Raw genomic sequence first — 20,348 nt, 5'->3', positions numbered from 1 at the left:
CTACTCTATATTCTTTTTTACCCTTTATAACTATTGATTTAACCAGTTTTATTGTAATCGGCCAAAGCCCGCAGGGCGACGCCGTCATCGAGCGTAGCGAGATAGATCGGCTAGTCCAAAATATATATACTGGAAAACTATGAAAAAAAGTAGACAAGCCAATCGTATCCTTTAAAAGTTTGATAGTATTGAAAGCCAGAACAAAGGTGGGCATAACCACCGGCGAAGCCGGCAATGGGGAGGGGGTTTGGTGGAGGGGCTTGGCCTCTCCACCAAGAACATAACAATGCATCTAACTTAGCACTTGATGACATTGATTTATAGGGAAGGTTTACCTTAGCGAAGCAAAGGTGTAAAGAATCTAATCAAATATTAGGTAGTATTGAGATATAGGGGGGGGGGGTATACCGTAGCAAATCAAAAGTGCAAGGCCAAGGTAGTTATGCGTCTAATCCAACACTTGGTAAACATTGATCTATATGAGGGCTTGATTGTAGCGAAGAGAATATGCAAAACCATAGTATATAGTAGTAAGCAGCAATTTCAAGTTTTTATTTCAATTGTTAATAAGCTTATTGCCAGCAACATAACACATCAAAATTTGCATGAATTAGCTTTGACAAAATCAATATGCCTCGTATTCGAATTAAAAATTGCACAGGCTGCGCAACTACCCTTCCGGAAAATTTCAGCAACCCAAGATGTAATTCATGAAGTGTAAATAAAAGCCATAAAGCAAAAATACAGCCAAGTTTGACAACTTTCTGGCCTTCGTATCTTGACATGTAGACCTTTTTGAGTCACCGGAATAATGCCAAACAATTGTGTTTGAGTAGTAGTAATTTCCTGGCGCCTTTGCTCAATTTTTTAAAGACCCAAAAAACATGGTCAGAAATCGACCAAAAAGCATGAGGAATACCTCATGATTTTCTCTGAAAATCAAACAATCGCATCTTTCACCTTGAAAATGAAGACTTTTACTATGGTACATAATAAATCAAAATGTTTCTCTCAACCCAAAGCAACTTTTGAAACCATTTTTATGAGGTCTTTATATGCAAAATTTTGACATTTTGGCCAAAAACCTTGTTTCAGATTTTTTGGAATTGCTCATTAAATTCAGTCAAAACATCTATTTTACTTGGCATCGTTGGAAGCGCCTTGAAAAGTACTCCTAGAGTGTATTAGGAAGCGTAGGATGATCATTAGAGATTATATAGTCGAATGTCATAAAATAGATGAAAGAAGTCGAAAAAAGCCAAAATCTGTGCAATCTTGAACAGAAAAAAATAATCTGAGTGTGAATCAATTTTGGCGGCGGCATTGCTGCTGGCTGACCAAAATTCCTTTCTGTTAATGGCAATGATGATTGCGATGCTGATTAATTGGGGATCATGAATTTGAAAGAACAATCGATTAGCTTGAATCCTTTTTTATTTGGTTGTTTTGCGAGTTTTTCCCTATATAGGTGTCTTTTGCAATGATAACCTCTCAAAAAAATTGCTGTAGATTTCATAAAAGTCCTGTGTTTACGCATGGCCAGCTCTGTGTCGCCATCTCAAGAGCAGCATCCGCGAATGGTATCACAGTTCTGTCGCCAGAAAATGCAACTCGAACGGAGGATGTAGTAAACCAGAAGTCTTATAATAATATAACGTAAATGCTTCATAAAAAATATTGATTTGTACCTCCAAATTTCTGACGTTTAAATCAGGCTTCATGCCTAATATAGTCATTGTTTAAAATGTACTTTTATAGCAGAGTTTTACTATCTCTTCTGATTTGAAACGTCTTCGGTGAGAGCCCGCAGGGCGACGCCGTCATCGAGCGTAGCGAGATAGATCGGCTAGTACTTTATATACTACAGACTTGTAGTATATATGACACATGCTGTAGACATGCATACGATATTCTATAGACATGCCATATATCCAGATACATGCTAAAGATGTATGCTCAGAGATATACGCCCAGATGTGTACTATTGATATAGACTAAGGAGACTGTACCTATCGGATACATGCTACTGGATCGATATTAATTATCATTATAGAAAGGATAGATCAGGATAGATCAGGGTACTTTGGATGAGAGTTTAATTATTCATCCAGGCAAAGCTAAATCATGATTAGACATTAGTTGATCTGAGTTGACTTATTTGTTAATCTAATTAATAGAACTTTTATCCATTGTTATAGTATATAAGATGGATCATCTACCAAGCCAGTAGAGATACTTCAGTTTACTTTAGACCTGTCAGTTTGATAATAAAACATACCTTTATCAAGTTGACATTACTGTTTTTTTATTCTTTTTTTTCCGTGAATTTTAGTCTATCAAGCCTCAAATTCCACACTGACAACACTCATCGATGCTGTTGACGAGCCAAGCACTTTATGGTCTGCTATTTTTTGAAAGTAGATCAACTGATAGCTAAGCATACCGCTCTCCTTGGGCGAGAAAGCAATCCGCTTCGTCTCTGACACTTGTTTCCGTAAGAGGCGGCCGTCAGAAGGGGGAAGCGGCTTCGATTTGCAGATCCTTCCATCGACTGAAAGCTAAAGACGTGAGGCAGCTATCCGACGACATGTGGGTCAAACATGTATTTTACTGAAGTTAGTCGTTGATCTTCTCGCTTTTATTATACCGTTTACCGACGCATATAAATGTATAAAATTTTGGCTCACAGATATTTAAAAATCTCGATGTTTTCATACGAGAGCATTTTTCTTTGAGAAGGTCAAGGTGCTCACTTGAAAGCATCAAATAGGATTCTACATAAAGACATCTATGTTCTCGAGAACACTTGCTGGGTCGTAGTGCTATATCAACAGCCGATATGGCTATGATGGCGATCTGTCAATCGAGCTAATAAAGCTGCTTCTGCCATACCCCAAATTTAATGAAGGCTAATTCTCATTGTAGCATTTTTTTTAATAAATAAATCTTAATCAATATTGCACGGTTTGAACAGCTAGAAACAAAAAATAGAGTCAATTGTTACCATATTGTAGACTACTACCGGATCCAATAGTACCAGTGGCCATGTATTTTGCAGATTAACAAATGTCAGAGATTATAAACAATCAGACCCATTATATACACCATATAAATTACAGATTCATGATGTCAAATCCGCTCAAACTCATTTAGTCATGCTCAGATCCAGCATAACTGAAAGTATCTAGTCCAACTTTATTTAGACTTACCGACGACATATCTAATATTTGTTAATAATTTGAAAGTAGCAATTTATTAAGGTGATTGAGTATAAATAATGTAGCTGTAACAACAACGTAAATATCGCTTTGCTAAAGTAGTAGCTAATTTATCAGAAATAAATTATTTATAAAAAAAGAGTATGAAATTAATCAGGTAAAGAATATCGTTTATTACATTGAAAATAAGAGGGTTTATATACTATTCGAATTGAGGGATTTGATGTGAGGATAAGGTATTAGATGGGTTAATTTCGGTGATAGGATAATAGATCCAATCTATTATCCTGAACATGCCATAATATAGATCGTAACTGAATCCTGTTTCATGTCAAAGTTTATGATCTGATGTGACCGGTGCTTGAACTGCTTGTTTCTATGCATTTGGAGATCCGGTTTAGAAATGATACATCACTACCCCACACCAGCTTGGAGACCCTAGGTCGATAGCGAAACCATAAGATAGCACCTCTTGATTAGTGCTTGTGATGTAAGTGATAAACCGTGAAAAAAAAAGAAAAGAAAAAAAAGAAAAAAAATGTATGTTCCCTATGCTTTCATATGAAGTTGCTGCATGATGGAATCGTTGATTCGCCAGTAAAAACCTTTATACATTGAAAACCAAACATGCCAATTGGAAAAAAATACCAATGTAATTTACAAGGGAAAAAGGCAGAATCTATTGACAAACATCTATAAAGATGATGGTTGTCTGTTCTCAATCAACCGCGCATGTCTCTTTGTAGATCTCTCTTCACGCGTTGCAACCGATCTTTTGTTGATTGATTTAGGTACTCTTTGCCTTTTACCAGAGCTCTTTTCAGGTGCTCCTACTCTCACCCAGTACTGTTTGATAGGTTGTCTTGAATCAAACAACTCTGGAGTTTCCCATGAATCATAACTACAATCGTAATCCTTCCAAGTAACGAGATATTGATAGTTAGGCGCTTTACCCTTATGTTTGAGGATAGCCTCAACTTCATAACGTTTATCAGCGGGTTCTGGAGGAGGTGAATTTTCGTTCATCAATTTAATGTGAGATGTAGGAACATCTCTTGATAAGAATGTATCGGTTTCATCTTTTAGAATGTAACTGCCATTCTTTGTATAACCATGAATATAGAACACGCCCTCGTATTTAGGGTCAGTTTTACTGTTCTTACTTTCTACATTCTTAATCATGACAGAAGCTCCTATGGGGAATGGGTTCTTTAGAATTTTGTGTCGCTTCATAAAATAAGCATTGTCAGCTTTCTGTGATTCGACAATCTGCTCCTTGATTGCAGGTACAAGAATTTTGTCAATTCTCTTGATCTTGTCTTTCAAGGCCTTGGCATTTAATGTTTGTTCTGGAAGACTCATTTCAACATCAGAATAGTCTTTTAATTCATTAGGAAGCCTGGCAAACATGACAACAAATGGTTTCATGCCGTGTAGCCTTGATTTATGTAAATTTAAGCTATAGTCTGTGCCATCAAGATACAAATCCCAATTTTTGGCACATCCATCCAGCATGTTAATGACGATGGTCTTTGAGCTCTTGACCGCGGCTTCACAAGCGCTGTTGCCTAACAGGCACCATGGAAGTGAAAGCCTTTGCTCTATCTTTGCATTGGCAGCAATGCTCTCTAGTAATTGAGAACTGAACTCCTTACCTTTATCATGAGAAAGGATTTTTGGGTAACCAAAAAGACTAAAAATAGAGACAATTTCTTTAGCAACTGTTGTTGCAGTTTTGTTTGGAAACGCCCGTAATACAATGAATCTTGAGAATAGATCCATTGCAACCAAGATAAAGTTGTTACCTCTAGGAGTAGTAACATCAAATGTGCCTACGTCAAAAACCCAATGATCTCCAACAGAATCCGCAGTATGATTCTTAGGTGGATGATATACATGTCTTCCTATGTTAAATACCCTGCATTTGCTACAGTTCTTGACATATCGTTCAATATCTTTTCTGAGCCCTTTCCAATGCATTTGGTAATCTTCATGTATAACCTGCTCCATAGCAGTGATTCCATAGTGTCCTAAAAGGTGAGATTTTTCTAATAGTTCTTGCTTTTGTTCTTCACTTTTAGGTACTTCATAAATGTCCAAATGTGATGCATAAATGCACAATTCTTTATTGTCCTTGCTGTCAGAATTTGCAGTTTCTGTGAGTGCACTGCTTATTGTGTTACTGTTTGTACTTTCCTTATTAGCATTATTCTCAGTATCATTGATTTTGGTACCCTGAGTACTCGGATTGAAAGGCTGTAAAATAATGTCATTTGCTTTGATACCCTTCTTTTGCTTCTTAGCTTCATGAAGGTCTTTATCATTTGTAGGCTCGATTGGATCTAATATCCGTTTAATAACAGTAGCTCTTCTAGCGAGAGAACCACACCCCTCCAGCTTCTTTGTACCAGGTACAAAGATGCGAGAAAGTCGATCTGCTAGAATATTGTCCATACCCATACAGTATGTGATATCAAAGTGAAATTCAAAAATTGTATCATAAAAGCTCTCAATCATACGAGTAAGTTTCTCTTGAGAATGTAGGTACAATAGACCACGATTATCCAAGAATAAATGAAACTTTTCACCCCGTAACCATTGGCGAAACTTATTGAAAGCATAAACCACTGCCAAAAGCTCACGCTTGGATGACCCATAGCGTTGCTCACTGGCAGATAGTTTACGGGCGATGAAGCCATTATAGTAAATACGCTTTTTGATAACTTGATATAAACAGGCACCAATGCCATATGAACTAGCATTAGTGACAAGGCAAAATGGATAGGCTAAATTAGGTGCTGGAATGATAGGGCTTCTAACAGGCAATTGTTGAATGTTGGTCATGGCAGTTGTATGATCCTCTGTCCATACCTTGTCAATATCTGGAGTATTTTTAATGGCATCCAATGGTGCGGTTAAAGTAGACAAACGAGGTAGATTGCTACTAGAGTAATTTACCAATCCTAACCGAGATTGAAGTTCTTTACTGTTAGCGACCTTTGGATCCCGATCTAAAATATTGCTTACTTTACGAGAATCAAAGGCCAACCTTTTCTCGGATAGGCAAAAGCCCAATATATTAATGCTACGCTGAGCAAAATGAGTCTTTGCGTGATTTATCTTGAGATTAGCCTTTTTTAACCAATCAATAACTATTTTGACGTATTTTAAATGTGTTCCCATGTCTGCTTCTGTGTACACCGTGTGCACCGTGATATCGTCTATAAAATTGGTGGTGACAGAGCTTAGATCAGAGAACAAATTAGTCAGATACCTTTGCACAAATGAGCTAATTGGTAATAATCCCATGGGGGCAGTTCCTGAAGCTTCATTGCAGGCCAGTTGTTGAATCTGTGGAATGTGAGGCTTGATAGACTAAAATTCACGGAAAAAAAAGAATAAAAAAACAGTAATGTCAACTTGATAAAGGTATATTTTATTATCAAACTGACAGGTGTAAAGTAAACTGAAGTCTCTCTACTGGCCAGGTAGATGATCCTTCTTATATACTATAACAATGGATAAAAGTTCTATTAATTAGATTGACAAATAAGTCAACTCAGATCAACTAATGTCTAATCATGTTAAAAGACAACTCCAGCAAGCTAATCATGATTTAGCTCTGTCTGGATGAATAATTAGACTCTCATCCAAAGTACCCTGATCTATCGTTTCTATAAGGATAATTAATATCGATCTAGTATCATGTATTATCCGATAGGTACAGTCTACGTAGTCTATATCAGTAGTATATATCTGAGTGTATATTGCTGAGCATACATCTTTAGCATGTATTTGGATATATGGCATGTCTATAGCATATTGTATGCATGTCTATAGCATGTCTCATATATAGTACAAGTCTGTAGTACATAAATATCTGTAGCTAGTATCACGGGTATAAGCATGTGTCTTATACCGTGGATCATGAAGTGCACATCTGAAGCAACAAGCTCATATTGAATTAATCTTGGTGCTTATCCAGTTATGGTAAACATCCGTAGTCAATGTCGGAATACAAGTATAAGTCTATAGCGCCATTCATGTCCGTGGTGCCATCTATAGCCTATATCTTATATAGTATGAATCTTATAGTACTAGTAGCGTATCTGAAGTCCATATCTTCTTACAGTATAAATCGATATCGTACATCTAATCCAGTGTACATACAGTTTATATCTAAATCTGGTAACTGGATGAACTGTCGGAATGCGGATCATAGTGGATGTATTCCACAGGTACAATTCTTTCCCAGTTGTCATGGATTGATAGACGATGAGCTTGTAAAACCAGTTCAAAATGATCGAGACAATCGTTTGGTGTTGCGAATACAGCTCTACGCTTCTTGAAGAAGTGTCCACGCCATTGAAAATAGGGTGTTTCATTTGGTACCAAGGTACTCCCTGTCTTTCCAAATACCAATTCATAGGTGCGTTCAGCCATCTCAAGTTGATTACGCAAGACACCAAGATTTGAAGGTATGATTGATTGATCCTTGTGGACATCCAATGCTTTGAATAATAGTTTTGAAAACCATTAGCCTCAGCCGTTCAATTTCGTTCATCAAGGTCAATCTTTCATCACTTGAGATTGGGGTGGCAAATTCTATATCCACATGGTTTGTAAGTACATCATTATTCCCTCTACTAACATTTTCAGTATTGTAGTTACCTTGAGGTACTGGAATATGATAAAAGGTGGTAGATGCATTGTCAACGTTCGCATCACCTACAGAAGCAGCAGTATTCCCGTAAATATTACTACTAGCACTGACACTGCCTGTTTGACTCCCATGAATCTCAGCAGGCACAGAAAAATTACCAGATGCATCACCATTGATACCATCGGTTGAAACAGACGTTCTAGGTAAATCCCTATGGATAATACCAACGCTGGAAGAACTAGCAGATGAACCACCATTGATTACATCTTGACTAGCAGTGATGATAGGATAACCAATCTCCATTAGAGTGGCAGCAATTGAGCCTTGAGCATCAGTACCGACAGGAGCAGCAGAAACTACCGGATTGGCAGCAGTGAGAGTTTGATCGGTAGAGGTAATAAAACCAACAGCAGCAACAGTAACCTAACCAGTATTAGTTTCACCAGGAGCTTTTTGATTGACGGCCTTGTGATTGAATTTCTTTGGTGACATAGTAAGTAAGACTTGATAGCAGTAAGAGATCCAGAGTAGATAGATTTGTAATAAACGAGATTTGTTGAATACAGATTAAAAAGTGATTTATCAGAAATAAATTATTTATAAAAAAAAAGAGTATGAAATTAATCAGGTAAAGAATATTGTTTATTACATTGAAAATAAGAGGGTTTATATACTATTCGAATTGAGGGATTTGATGTGAGGATAAGGTATTAGATGGGTCGATTTGGGTGATAGGATAACAGATCCAATCCATTATCCTGAACATGCCATGATATGGATCGTAACTGAATCCTGTTTCATGTCAAAGTTTATGATCTGATGTGACCGGTGCTTGAACTGCTTGTTTCTACGCATTTGGAGATCCGCTTTAGAAAATGATACATCAGTACACATGCGAAGGCCAAACGGAGATTGAATCTTTATTGTTCTGGATGATGGTCCATGAGTTTTCTAAATCTATTATCGACCTAAAACTATTTGATTCTTGATAGTAAACACCCTTTCAAACTTATATGAAACTTGTAGAGAATTCAAAGCAGAATACAATGGTATTTATATCAAGTCTCTGGTGTACATTGTTCACCAAATATTTGGTACAATTGTTTTTGCGATTTTTTGACTGCTTTCTAAAGATTAACTACAATCTGTCATCAAAACATATTGTTAAGCATTACTAATCATTGTAGACCAGAACATATCCTACCGAATGAGCTATTGCTTGAAGCTCTGGCATAACTCTATCATGAAATATTGACAATATTGTCCTGTCCAAAAAAAGGTCACCAGATTTTTTGCTTGCTATCACAGGCAGATTTTGAAGCAAAATCAATGATTTTGCATGCTACCCTTTTCTGAACATACCTCGACAAATACTAACCGGATTCGCACAACACAAAGACCATTCAATAGCTCTACGTTATATCCATTATAATGTAAGGGTTTCAAGTACCAGATGTACGTTTTCTTTATAAATTTGCTGAAAAATATAAATTTTATAAGCTACAAGCTGATATATTCAACAAGGTGCTAGATAACTAAAGTCATACAAATGAATGTATCAGTAAATTATCAGTTTATCATTCTGTGCAAAATTAAGACGATCCTTTACTGAATGAATTGTGTGGTCCCATTTATATCTTTGTGAATATTGTCAAATCCTGAGGTGTAAAGACAAGTGTGATGATCCAGTAGATTTTCGTAAATGATATGTGTAGATAATCTACAGTTAAGTGTAATTGTAACCGTTCTTGTATGTCATTGAATTAAATGGTATTGTTTCAGTAATAGTCATCCTACTAGTTGACTATTTGTTGGGTCTTGATGTGCGTGTAGACTGTAGTTTGATGTGCGTTTAGTAGTGTATGTAAAAACCGATGGGATGTTGATGGGTTGTATTAGGTGTAATATAATGGATTATGATGTGAAATGCATCAAATGAAAATAAGAAACCAAATTTACTGCTTTATTATGGCTTTCCACGTTTGCTTCCTTAGGGTTATTATACCTGTTTAAGGTCAAGGTTAGCAAATGTTGCCTTGACACCACAAATCACTTAATCCACAGCTAAGTATAGCAGGTATAACATTATTAAAATTAGATGCAGTGTGTTCTTGGGACAAGGGCTTGCAGTCTCTAATTTGCTACTACGACGCTTTTATGTTCAAGGCTTCCAGTATTTATTACTTGCCCATTCATCTCGCTACGCTCGATGTCGGCGTCGCCCTGCTGGCTCTCATTGAAGCCGTTTTAAATCAGACATTATAACATTTTGGTATATCAAGTAGATTTTAAACAATTTATTATTAGTTAGTAACAGAAAGATTGTATCAGAGCCAGGAGGAGGAGAGGAGGTATCTCCCTTAGTATCCTTTTTGCTTACGCTGATATTAAACAAAGCCTATTTTTGGGACAATGCGAAAGAAATTCAAATTTTATGCAGTATTTGTATATCACAAATGCCATTTTTTGATAATAGAATTGTCATATCATTCACTGCTGCTGATGCTCTTAATAAGATGGCGACATAAAGCTGGTCATAAGTAAATAAAGGACTTGTGTAAGATTTACAGCGACTTTTTTTTTTGAGATGTTGACATTGCAAAAGGCTCGCTTGTAACAAAAGCACCCAAAAAAGTATTTGGGTTAAGCAATTACCCTTTCAATTCCATGATCCTCATTTAATCAACATCGCAATCATCATTATCATCAACAGAAAAGCATTTAGGTCAGCCATCAGCAATGCCGCCGCCAAAATTAATTCAACCTCAGCTTATTTTTTTCTGCTCAAGATTGGACAGATTTCGCCTTTTTTCGACTTCTTTAATCTATCTTTTGGTATTCGACTATATGAACTGTGATGATCACCCTACGCTTCCTAATACATTCTTGAAGTACTTTTCAAGGCGCTTCCGATGGTGCTAACTGTAATAAGTGTTTTGATTGAAACTATTGAGCAATTCAATAAAATCTGAAATGAGATTTTTAGCAAAAATAGCCATATTTTGTATATGAAAGCCTCATAACAGTGGTTTCAGAGGTTGCTATGGATCGAGAGAAACATTTTGATTTGATATATGCCATAGTAAAAGTCTTTATTTTTAAGGCGGAAAATGCGATCCTTTGATTTTCGTAAAAAAACCATGAGGGGTACCTCATGCTTTTTGGTTAATTTTTGGCCATATTTTTTAGGTTTTCAAAAAGTTGAGCAAAGGTGTCAGAAAGTTACTACTACTCAAGTGCAATTGTTTGGCGTTATTCCGGTGGCTCAGAAATGTCTACATGTCAAGATATGAAGGATTGAAAGCTGTCAAATTTGGTTATGTTTATGCTTTATAGCTTTTATTTACACAGCATGAACCACATCTTTAGTAGCTAAAGCCGTCTGGAAGGGCAGTTCTGCAACCTGTGCAGCTTGTAATTTCAACAGGAGACATATTGATTTTGTAAGACTAATTCATACGAATTTTGATGCCCTATGTTGCTGGTAAGCTTATTATTAACAATGCAAATGAGAACCCGAATTTGCTGCTTGAACATTATAGTCGTACACCTTTGCTTGGCTACGGTATATTCGATCAGGACTAATATCAACAAATGTTGAATTAGATGCAATATCACTACACTTGACGACGGTGTCACCCTGCGGGCTGTCGCCGTAGACATTCCAAATCATTAACAGTAATAAAACACAGCTATAAATGTAGGTTTTAAACAATCCATTATTAATAAAGAAGGAGAGAAATCGAATTTACTACTAAGATACTACGATTTTGCATATTCGCTTCGCAACAGTCAAGCCCTCGTATAGATCAATACTATGAAAGGCTGGACTGGATTATATGTGAATACAACACGTAGAAAGACATGGCTTACAAATTCACTGAGTTTATTAAAGATGCATGCATTGAATACCCCAAAGAGTAGCACACATTATTATGTTGCCTTTGTTGCAGAAGCGGGCCCATACTGTTTAATTTCATTAATAGGATGCTATCTATTGCACGGCATGAGATAGTAAAAAGATAACATACATGAAAAAATGTCTTTTAATACTATACGATACAATGTTTGCCACAATATTCATTAGATACTGTTTCTCAATCGCTTGATGACCGTGTGGAATATACAAAATAATCCAATCAGACTGCAGATAATAATCTTCATAAACTGCTACTGTAGTGGAATTAGGTTCTCGAAACTTTGTGGTACTATATTCGCTTTTACTATGCCATCGCGTTGTTGAACAGTTCGTAATATATGAATGTTATTTTGAATGTGTACTAGAGCTGATTCGTTTAAAAGTTACTGGCAGATAAATGTAAAATTATCAAAAAGTTTCCGCATAGAATGTTACAAAGTGTTTTTTTTATTTAATGGTGTTGTGAGTATAAGTAACAGATTTAGATAAATGTATATGTCTCAGCAGTATAAGTGAGAAAAAAAAATAACCTTTATTATTTTTGATATTCATATTAACTATAAAAGTTACTAACAAAGTCTGTGTGCACCTGTGTCGTGTGTATAGGTATAGTTTTAGAGTAGACTTAGATAAATGTATATAAAAGAATAGAATTGAGATATAAGATGATCTTTATTGTTTTGCAAACTAAGTTGATATTTATACTAAATTAAAAAAAGTTACACACAAAGTCTGTGTGTACCTGGCACCTGACAATGAAAAAAAAAAGGGGGGGAGCTTGCTTCTTTTATACTGACGCCGAAAGCTCACGTCTGGGCCACACTTCTTTATATAAAGACGCTGATGGTCTCACGTCTGACATTTAACAAACATTGAATTCTTATATATGGTGAGAAAATCTTAGTATTGTCAAATTGTGGTTTCTTTTAAATATATCACATTTTCATGGGTAAGAATGTAATGAATTGAAAAGTTTGAAATTGATTTGATCGAATTGACTATTCCCAATAACGGAAAATAATTTAGTTAAAATGTAATGGCAGAAGGTTCTTTAAACTATTCCGGTAATATGAGTATTGCTGGTTGCTGGCTAGCAAATTCAGAGTGAATTCTTTTGGAGTTGTACTGTATAAACGTGCATTCAACTACTATCAAGGTAAGCTCTAGGCCATGGTATGGTATAGCACCACGGAGGTTTCATATATCGGATACTGGAAAATATGAACACAAAAGCGCCATCGTAGTTAATCAGAGATTAAAGGCTCTTCTTCCAAGAACATAGCGTATCTGATCAAGTGATTTCTTGTTTGCTATTTGGCTATGGATTGCGTGATATGTTGTTTCAAGGCAACACTTGTTGGTATAATTGGCCTTGAGGGGGTTATACCGTAGCCAAACAAAGGTGAATGGCCATTACAGTCAAGCATTTAATCCAACTGTTGTTAGCATTAATTTATATAAGGTTTTATCTAGGGAGGCGAAGGTGCAATACCAAAATAGTATTCAAGCATCTGGCCCGATACATGATAACAGCGATTTTAAAGGTGGTTTTACCGTAGCGAAGCCAAAATGTAAAGGCTTAGTGTTTAAATAGCATATTCGGTTTCTCATTTCCATTATCATTTTGGACTGGTTTTGCAAGCTCATCGTCTATCAATCCATGACAACTGGGAAAGAATTGTACCTGTGGAATACATCCACTATGATCTGCATTCCGACAGTTCGTCCAGTTACCAGATTTAGATATAAACTATATGTACACTGGATTAGATGTACGATATCGATTTATACTGTAAGAAGATATGGACTGCAGATACGCTACTAGTACTATAAGATTCATACTATATAAGATATAGGCTATAGATGGCACCACGGACATGAATGGCGCTATAGACTTATACTTGTATTCCGACATTGACTACAGATGTTGACTATATCTGGATAGGCACCAAGATTAATGAAATATGAGCTTGTTGCTTCAGATGTGCACTTTATGATCCACGCTATAAGACACATGCTTATATCCGTGATACTAGCTATAGATATTTATGTACTACAGACTTGTACTATATATGAGACATGCTATAGACATGCATACGATATGCTATAGACATGCCATATATCCAAATACATGCTAAAGATGTATGCTCAGCGATATACACTCAGATATATACTATTGATATAGACTAAGGAGACTATACCCATCGGATAATACATGATACTAGATCGATATTAATTATCCTTATAGAAAGGATAGATCAGGGTACTTTGGATGAGAGTCTAATTGTTCATCCAGACAGAGCTAAATCATGATTAGCTTGCTGGAGTTGTCTTTTAGCATGATTAGACATTAGTTGATCTGAGTTGACTTATTTGTCAATCTAATTAATAGAACTTTTATCCGTTGTTATAGTATATAAGAAGGATCATCTACCTGGCCAGTAGAGAGACTTCAGTTTACTTTACACCTGTCAGTTTGATAATAAAACATACCTTTATCAAGTTGACATTGCTGTTTTTTTTATTCTTTTTTTTCCGTGAATTTTAGTCTATCAAGCCTCAAATTCCACAATACCAGCCAAGTTATCAACTGAAATGGCTTGTTGGTATACAAGCATGGTTGCTAAACAAGGCCGTTTAACTTGGTCCGAATTCCGTACAGCAGTTATCAACAAGTATGGTCGATCAAGCATTGATATGAGAGATGCGGCAAGAGAGCAGTTGGAGCGACTAGTGCATCAACAAGGAGAGGCTTTCAATCAATTTGTGGACAAATTCCAACAATTGCGCAATCAGGCTGAAATCCAGGATGAGGATTGTATCGTTCGTTATTTGATCAAGGCCCTTCCAGAAGAGTTGGCGAACTACACCAAGTATTCTCTCAATACCAATTCTAATAAGGAGGAGATCACCGTGGATTTGGTGGCCAACAAGATAACAGCTATCTACAACGCTCTGTTTAAGGACAAGTGGGAAAGAGAACGTGAAAAAGCAACTCCAGTAACATCCTCCGCCTCAATTTTGAATAACAATAGTGCTAGCAAGTGTTTAGGATATAGATCATCTCTGAGAGGCAAATGTATTAGGCGTCGTATATTACATAAGAGGATCTGAGAATGAGCTGAGATGCATAGTAGAAGTGAGAGGTCTTTATTCAAGCAGCACGAAGGAACATGAGTGGTGCCATCAAATGGCTAATCTATATCCTGGTTCCTGGAGAGTGGTAGCCTATGGCCTTTCGTCCCTGGAAGTGGGTTTCAATTCCGACAAATGTTCTTCCGTCGAAGCTATTAGGAAGAACATTCTATTCTGGATTATCTTTGTTGTTTATCCTTGACTGGTGGTTCATGAGTTCTGATGCAGCACATCCTCGTTAACTGGTTCAAGGCTTATACAATTATCCCGCATTCAAGATCAAGGTCATATTGCTGCGGCACTGTCAAATAACTATAAATACCTTTGACATCTACACTAGTTTTGATCCCTATTCAATCTTGGAATAACATAATAAATATATTCAGTTCTAATTGTATTTACTCTGTCTATATTTCGTTATTCTAAACACCAAGGTCACCAGTCACTCACCCAAACGATGCATGTATCATCCGAATGCCCACAATCATCGCACCAAGGATTGCAAAGCATCTGACAGCATGAAAAAACGAATCGATGAGGCACAAAGGAAGTTTGGTGAGGTCAACACTCGTATTTGTCACGATTGCAAGGAGTCAGGATGGACTCCAGCGCACAGGGCCGTGTGCAAGATGAAGAATAATCAACCAAGATTTCGAAGTAAGGTCGTCAAGAAGACGATCGTCCCTGTGCCCAATCAGCAGACTGATTACAACTCTGATGACAATATGGATACAGATACGGAATCCGACGAGCAGAACATGACCTTCGCAGCCATGAGCATTAAAGATTGTGAGTATCAATACATGAATGAACCACCTCGCAATTTACTAAACAAAAACTCTATTATTTTGCCAATTACTTTAGAGGGCAACGACATCAAGGTTCGAACCTACTTTCTTTTGGACACAGGTTCCCCATTTAGTTGTCTCTCCCCCCAAGTTAGCCAAAATATTAGAAGTGAAAATAAATAAAGACATTAAAGGCATCATTAAAGCTTGTAAAAAGGACACTGTTATTGATAGAATTGGTTCTACAGAAGAAGACATTAAGATTACATATAATTCTCGCCAATGTTACTCTAAATTTGAGATTTTTGATATCTTTAGTAACATTGATGTGGTAATTGGTATGGATTTGATCATGCAAATTGGCATTACAATCTCCAACATGGCGATGGATTGGGATGATGATAATAACCCTGAGATTCCTACAATTTATCCAGATCCCTACACTCCTAATGATTCTCCTTATGGTACAGAGGCAGAGAGAGCTCAGTTCATGAAAGAAATTGAACCGTACATTGAGGCCAACAAAAACATTGATCCTAAGGCATATTGCAATATATCAGGTAGTACCCTAGAGTTGCATAAATTGAAAGATCATGAAAACAAAATGTATAAACCTCAATGGCCCCTGGAAGAAAAGTTTTCACCAACTATTGAGGAACAAATGGCTACATGGATTAGGAATGGTGTCATTCAACCAGCACCACCTGGAACGCCATACAACTCACCTATATTCTGTGTACGTAAAAAGACTGGCACTGGTGAGTATGCTCCTGGTGTTTATAGAGTAGTTGTGGATTGCAGAGCTGTCAATGCTGCATTAGATCCAGACAAATCCGATCGATTCCCACTACCTTTGATTAGCACATTACATAGAAAGATGTCAGAACACGCTATATTTTCGGTGTTGAATCTTTCACAATGTTTCCATAGTTTTAGGCTAGCAAGCGCTTCTCGCAAATATGTTTCATTTATTGATCCAACAACTGGCCTGCAATGGAGCTTCAGGAACTGCCCCCATGGGATTATTACCAATTAGCTCATTTGTGCAAGGGTATCTGACTAATTTGTTCTCTGATCTAAGCTCTGTCACCACCAATTTTATAGACGATATCACGGTGCACACGGTGTACACAGAAGCAGACATGGGAACACATTTAAAATACGTCAAAATAGTTATTGATTGGTTAAAAAAGGCTAATCTCAAGATAAATCACGCAAAGACTCATTTTGCTCAGCGTAGCATTAATATATTGGGCTTTTGCCTATCCGAGAAAAGGTTGGCCTTTGATTCTCGTAAAGTAAGCAATATTTTAGATCGGGATCCAAAGGTCGCTAACAGTAAAGAACTTCAATCTCGGTTAGGATTGGTAAATTACTCTAGTAGCAATCTACCTCGTTTGTCTACTTTAACCGCACCATTGGATGCCATTAAAAATACTCCAGATATTGACAAGGTATGGACAGAGGATCATACAACTGCCATGACCAACATTCAACAATTGCCTGTTAGAAGCCCTATCATTCCAGCACCTAATTTAGCCTATCCATTTTGCCTTGTCACTAATGCTAGTTCATATGGCATTGGTGCCTGTTTATATCAAGTTATCAAAAAGCGTATTTACTATAATGGCTTCATCGCCCGTAAACTATCTGCCAGTGAGCAACGCTATGGGTCATCCAAGCGTGAGCTTTTGGCAGTGGTTTATGCTTTCAATAAGTTTCGCCAATGGTTACGGGGTGAAAAGTTTCATTTATTCTTGGATAATCGTGGTCTATTGTACCTACATTCTCAAGAGAAACTTACTCGTATGATTGAGAGCTTTTATGATACAATTTTTGAATTTCACTTTGATATCACATACTGTATGGGTATGGACAATATTCTAGCAGATCGACTTTCTCGCATCTTTGTACCTGGTACAAAGAAGCTGGAGGGGTGTGGTTCTCTCGCTAGAAGAGCTACTGTTATTAAACGGATATTAGATCCAATCGAGCCTACAAATGATAAAGACCTTCATGAAGCTAAGAAGCAAAAGAAGGGTATCAAAGCAAATGACATTATTTTACAGCCTTTCAATCCGAGTACTCAGGGTACCAAAATCAATGATACTGAGAATAATGCTAATAAGGAAAGTACAAACAGTAACACAATAAGCAGTGCACTCACAGAAACTGCAAATTCTGACAGCAAGGACAATAAAGAATTGTGCATTTATGCATCACATTTGGACATTTATGAAGTACCTAAAAGTGAAGAACAAAAGCAAGAACTATTAGAAAAATCTCACCTTTTAGGACACTATGGAATCACTGCTATGGAGCAGGTTATACATGAAGATTACCAAATGCATTGGAAAGGGCTCAGAAAAGATATTGAACGATATGTCAAGAACTGTAGCAAATGCAGGGTATTTAACATAGGAAGACATGTATATCATCCACCTAAGAATCATACTGCGGATTCTGTTGGAGATCATTGGGTTTTTGACGTAGGCACATTTGATGTTACTACTCCTAGAGGTAACAACTTTATCTTGGTTGCAATGGATCTATTCTCAAGATTCATTGTATTACGGGCGTTTCCAAACAAAACTGCAACAACAGTTGCTAAAGAAATTGTCTCTATTTTTAGTCTTTTTGGTTACCCAAAAATCCTTTCTCATGATAAAGGTAAGGAGTTCAGTTCTCAATTACTAGAGAGCATTGCTGCCAATGCAAAGATAGAGCAAAGGCTTTCACTTCCATGGTGCCTGTTAGGCAACAGCGCTTGTGAAGCCGCGGTCAAGAGCCCAAAGACCATCGTCATTAACATGCTGGATGGATGTGCCAAAAATTGGGATTTGTATCTTGATGGCACAGACTATAGCTTAAATTTACATAAATCAAGGCTACACGGCATGAAACCATTTGTTGTCATGTTTGCCAGGCTTCCTAATGAATTAAAAGACTATTCTGATGTTGAAATGAGTCTTCCAGAACAAACATTAAATGCCAAGGCCTTGAAAGACAAGATCAAGAGAATTGACAAAATTCTTGTACCTGCAATCAAGGAGCAGATTGTCGAATCACAGAAAGCTGACAATGCTTATTTTATGAAGCGACACAAAATTCTAAAGAACCCATTCCCCATAGGAGCTTCTGTCATGATTAAGAATGTAGAAAGTAAGAACAGTAAAACTGACCCTAAATACGAGGGCGTGTTCTATATTCATGGTTATACAAAGAATGGCAGTTACATTCTAAAAGATGAAACCGATACATTCTTATCAAGAGATGTTCCTACATCTCACATTAAATTGATGAACGAAAATTCACCTCCTCCAGAACCCGCTGATAAACGTTATGAAGTTGAGGCTATCCTCAAACATAAGGGTAAAGCGCCTAACTATCAATATCTCGTTACTTGGAAGGATTACGATTGTAGTTATGATTCATGGGAAACTCCAGAGTTGTTTGATTCAAGACAACCTATCAAACAGTACTGGGTGAGAGTAGGAGCACCTGAAAAGAGCTCTGGTAAAAGGCAAAGAGTACCTAAATCAATCAACAAAAGATCGGTTGCAACGCGTGAAGAGAGATCTACAAAGAGACATGCGCGGTTGATTGAGAACAGACAACCATCATCTTTATAGATGTTTGTCAATAGATTCTGCCTTTTTCCCTTGTAAACTACATTGGTATTTTTTCCAATTGGCATGTTTGGTTTTCAATGTATAGAGGTTTTTACTGGCGAGTCAATGATTCCATCATGCAGCAACTTCATATGAAAGCATAGGGAACATACTTTTTTTTTCTTTTCTTTTTTTTTCACGGTTTATCACTTACATCACAAGCACTAATCAAGAGCTGCTATCTTATGGTTTCGCTATCGACCTAGGGTCTCCAAGCTGGTGTGGGGTAGTGATGTATCATTTTCTAAACCGGATCTCCAAATGCGTAGAAACAAGCAGTTCAAGCACCGGTCACATCAGATCATAAACTTTGACATGAAACAGGATTCAGTTACGATCCATATCATGGCATGTTCAGGATAATGGATTGGATCTATTATCCTATCACCCAAATCAACCCATCTAATACCTTATCCTCACATCAAATCCCTCAATTCGAATAGTATATAAACCCTCTTATTTTCAATGTAATAAACGATATTCTTTACCTGATTAATTTCATACTCTTTTTTTATAAATAATTTATTTCTGATAAATTAGCTACTACTTTAGCAAAGCGATATTTACGTTGTTGTTACAGCTACATTATTTATACTCAATCACCTTAATAAATTGCTACTTTCAAATTATTAACAAATATTAGATATGTCGTCGGTAAGTCTAAATAAAGTTGGACTAGATACTTTCAGTTATGCTGGATCTGAGCATGACTAAATGAGTTTGAGCGGATTTGACATCATGAATCTGTAATTTATATGGTGTATATAATGGGTCTGATTGTTTATAATCTCTATGACATTCGTTGATCTGCAAAATACATGGCCACTGGTACTATTAGATCCGGTAGTAGTCTACAATATGGTAACAATTGACTCTATTTTTTGTTTCTTGCTGTTCAAACCGTGCAATATTGATTAAGATTTATTTATTAAAAAAAAATGCTACAATGAGAAT

The 20,348-nt window shown here is 36.7% G+C and overlaps 4 protein-coding genes across 4 annotated transcripts; 2 read left to right on the top strand and 2 right to left on the bottom strand.

The window, feature by feature from the left end:
• Window positions 1-3,911: 3,911 nt before the first annotated feature.
• ATC70_005875 (uncharacterized protein) lies at window positions 3,912-6,527 on the bottom strand (the record flags this gene model as incomplete). Its single annotated transcript, XM_064825158.1, has 1 exon — window positions 3,912-6,527. The coding sequence occupies one exon, from the start codon at window positions 6,525-6,527 to the stop codon at window positions 3,912-3,914; it is 2,616 nt and encodes an 871-aa protein (XP_064680535.1).
• Window positions 6,528-7,397: 870 nt separating this feature from the next.
• Window positions 7,398-8,373, bottom strand: ATC70_005874 (uncharacterized protein; the record flags this gene model as incomplete). The annotated part of the gene is made up of 3 exons (XM_064825157.1): window positions 7,398-7,729; window positions 7,890-8,237; window positions 8,310-8,373. The coding sequence occupies 3 exons, from the start codon at window positions 8,371-8,373 to the stop codon at window positions 7,398-7,400; spliced, it is 744 nt and encodes a 247-aa protein (XP_064680534.1).
• Window positions 8,374-14,416: 6,043 nt separating this feature from the next.
• Window positions 14,417-14,914, top strand: ATC70_005873 (uncharacterized protein; the record flags this gene model as incomplete). Its single annotated transcript, XM_064825156.1, has 1 exon — window positions 14,417-14,914. One exon carries the CDS (start codon window positions 14,417-14,419, stop codon window positions 14,912-14,914), a length of 498 nt encoding a protein of 165 aa, XP_064680533.1.
• Window positions 14,915-15,564: 650 nt separating this feature from the next.
• On the top strand, window positions 15,565-19,355 carry CHS4_1 (Chitin synthase 4; the record flags this gene model as incomplete). Its single annotated transcript, XM_064825155.1, has 3 exons — window positions 15,565-15,816; window positions 15,875-16,602; window positions 16,760-19,355. The coding sequence occupies 3 exons, from the start codon at window positions 15,565-15,567 to the stop codon at window positions 19,353-19,355; spliced, it is 3,576 nt and encodes a 1,191-aa protein (XP_064680532.1).
• Window positions 19,356-20,348: the final 993 nt, after the last annotated feature.

Source organism: Mucor velutinosus (genome assembly GCF_035048745.1).
Source record: "Mucor velutinosus strain NIH1002 chromosome Unknown tig00001544, whole genome shotgun sequence".
Lineage (NCBI taxonomy): Eukaryota > Fungi > Mucoromycota > Mucoromycetes > Mucorales > Mucoraceae > Mucor > Mucor velutinosus.
The sequence above is the reverse complement of the archived record's forward strand: the minus strand, read 5'-3'. Positions and strand labels throughout refer to the sequence as shown.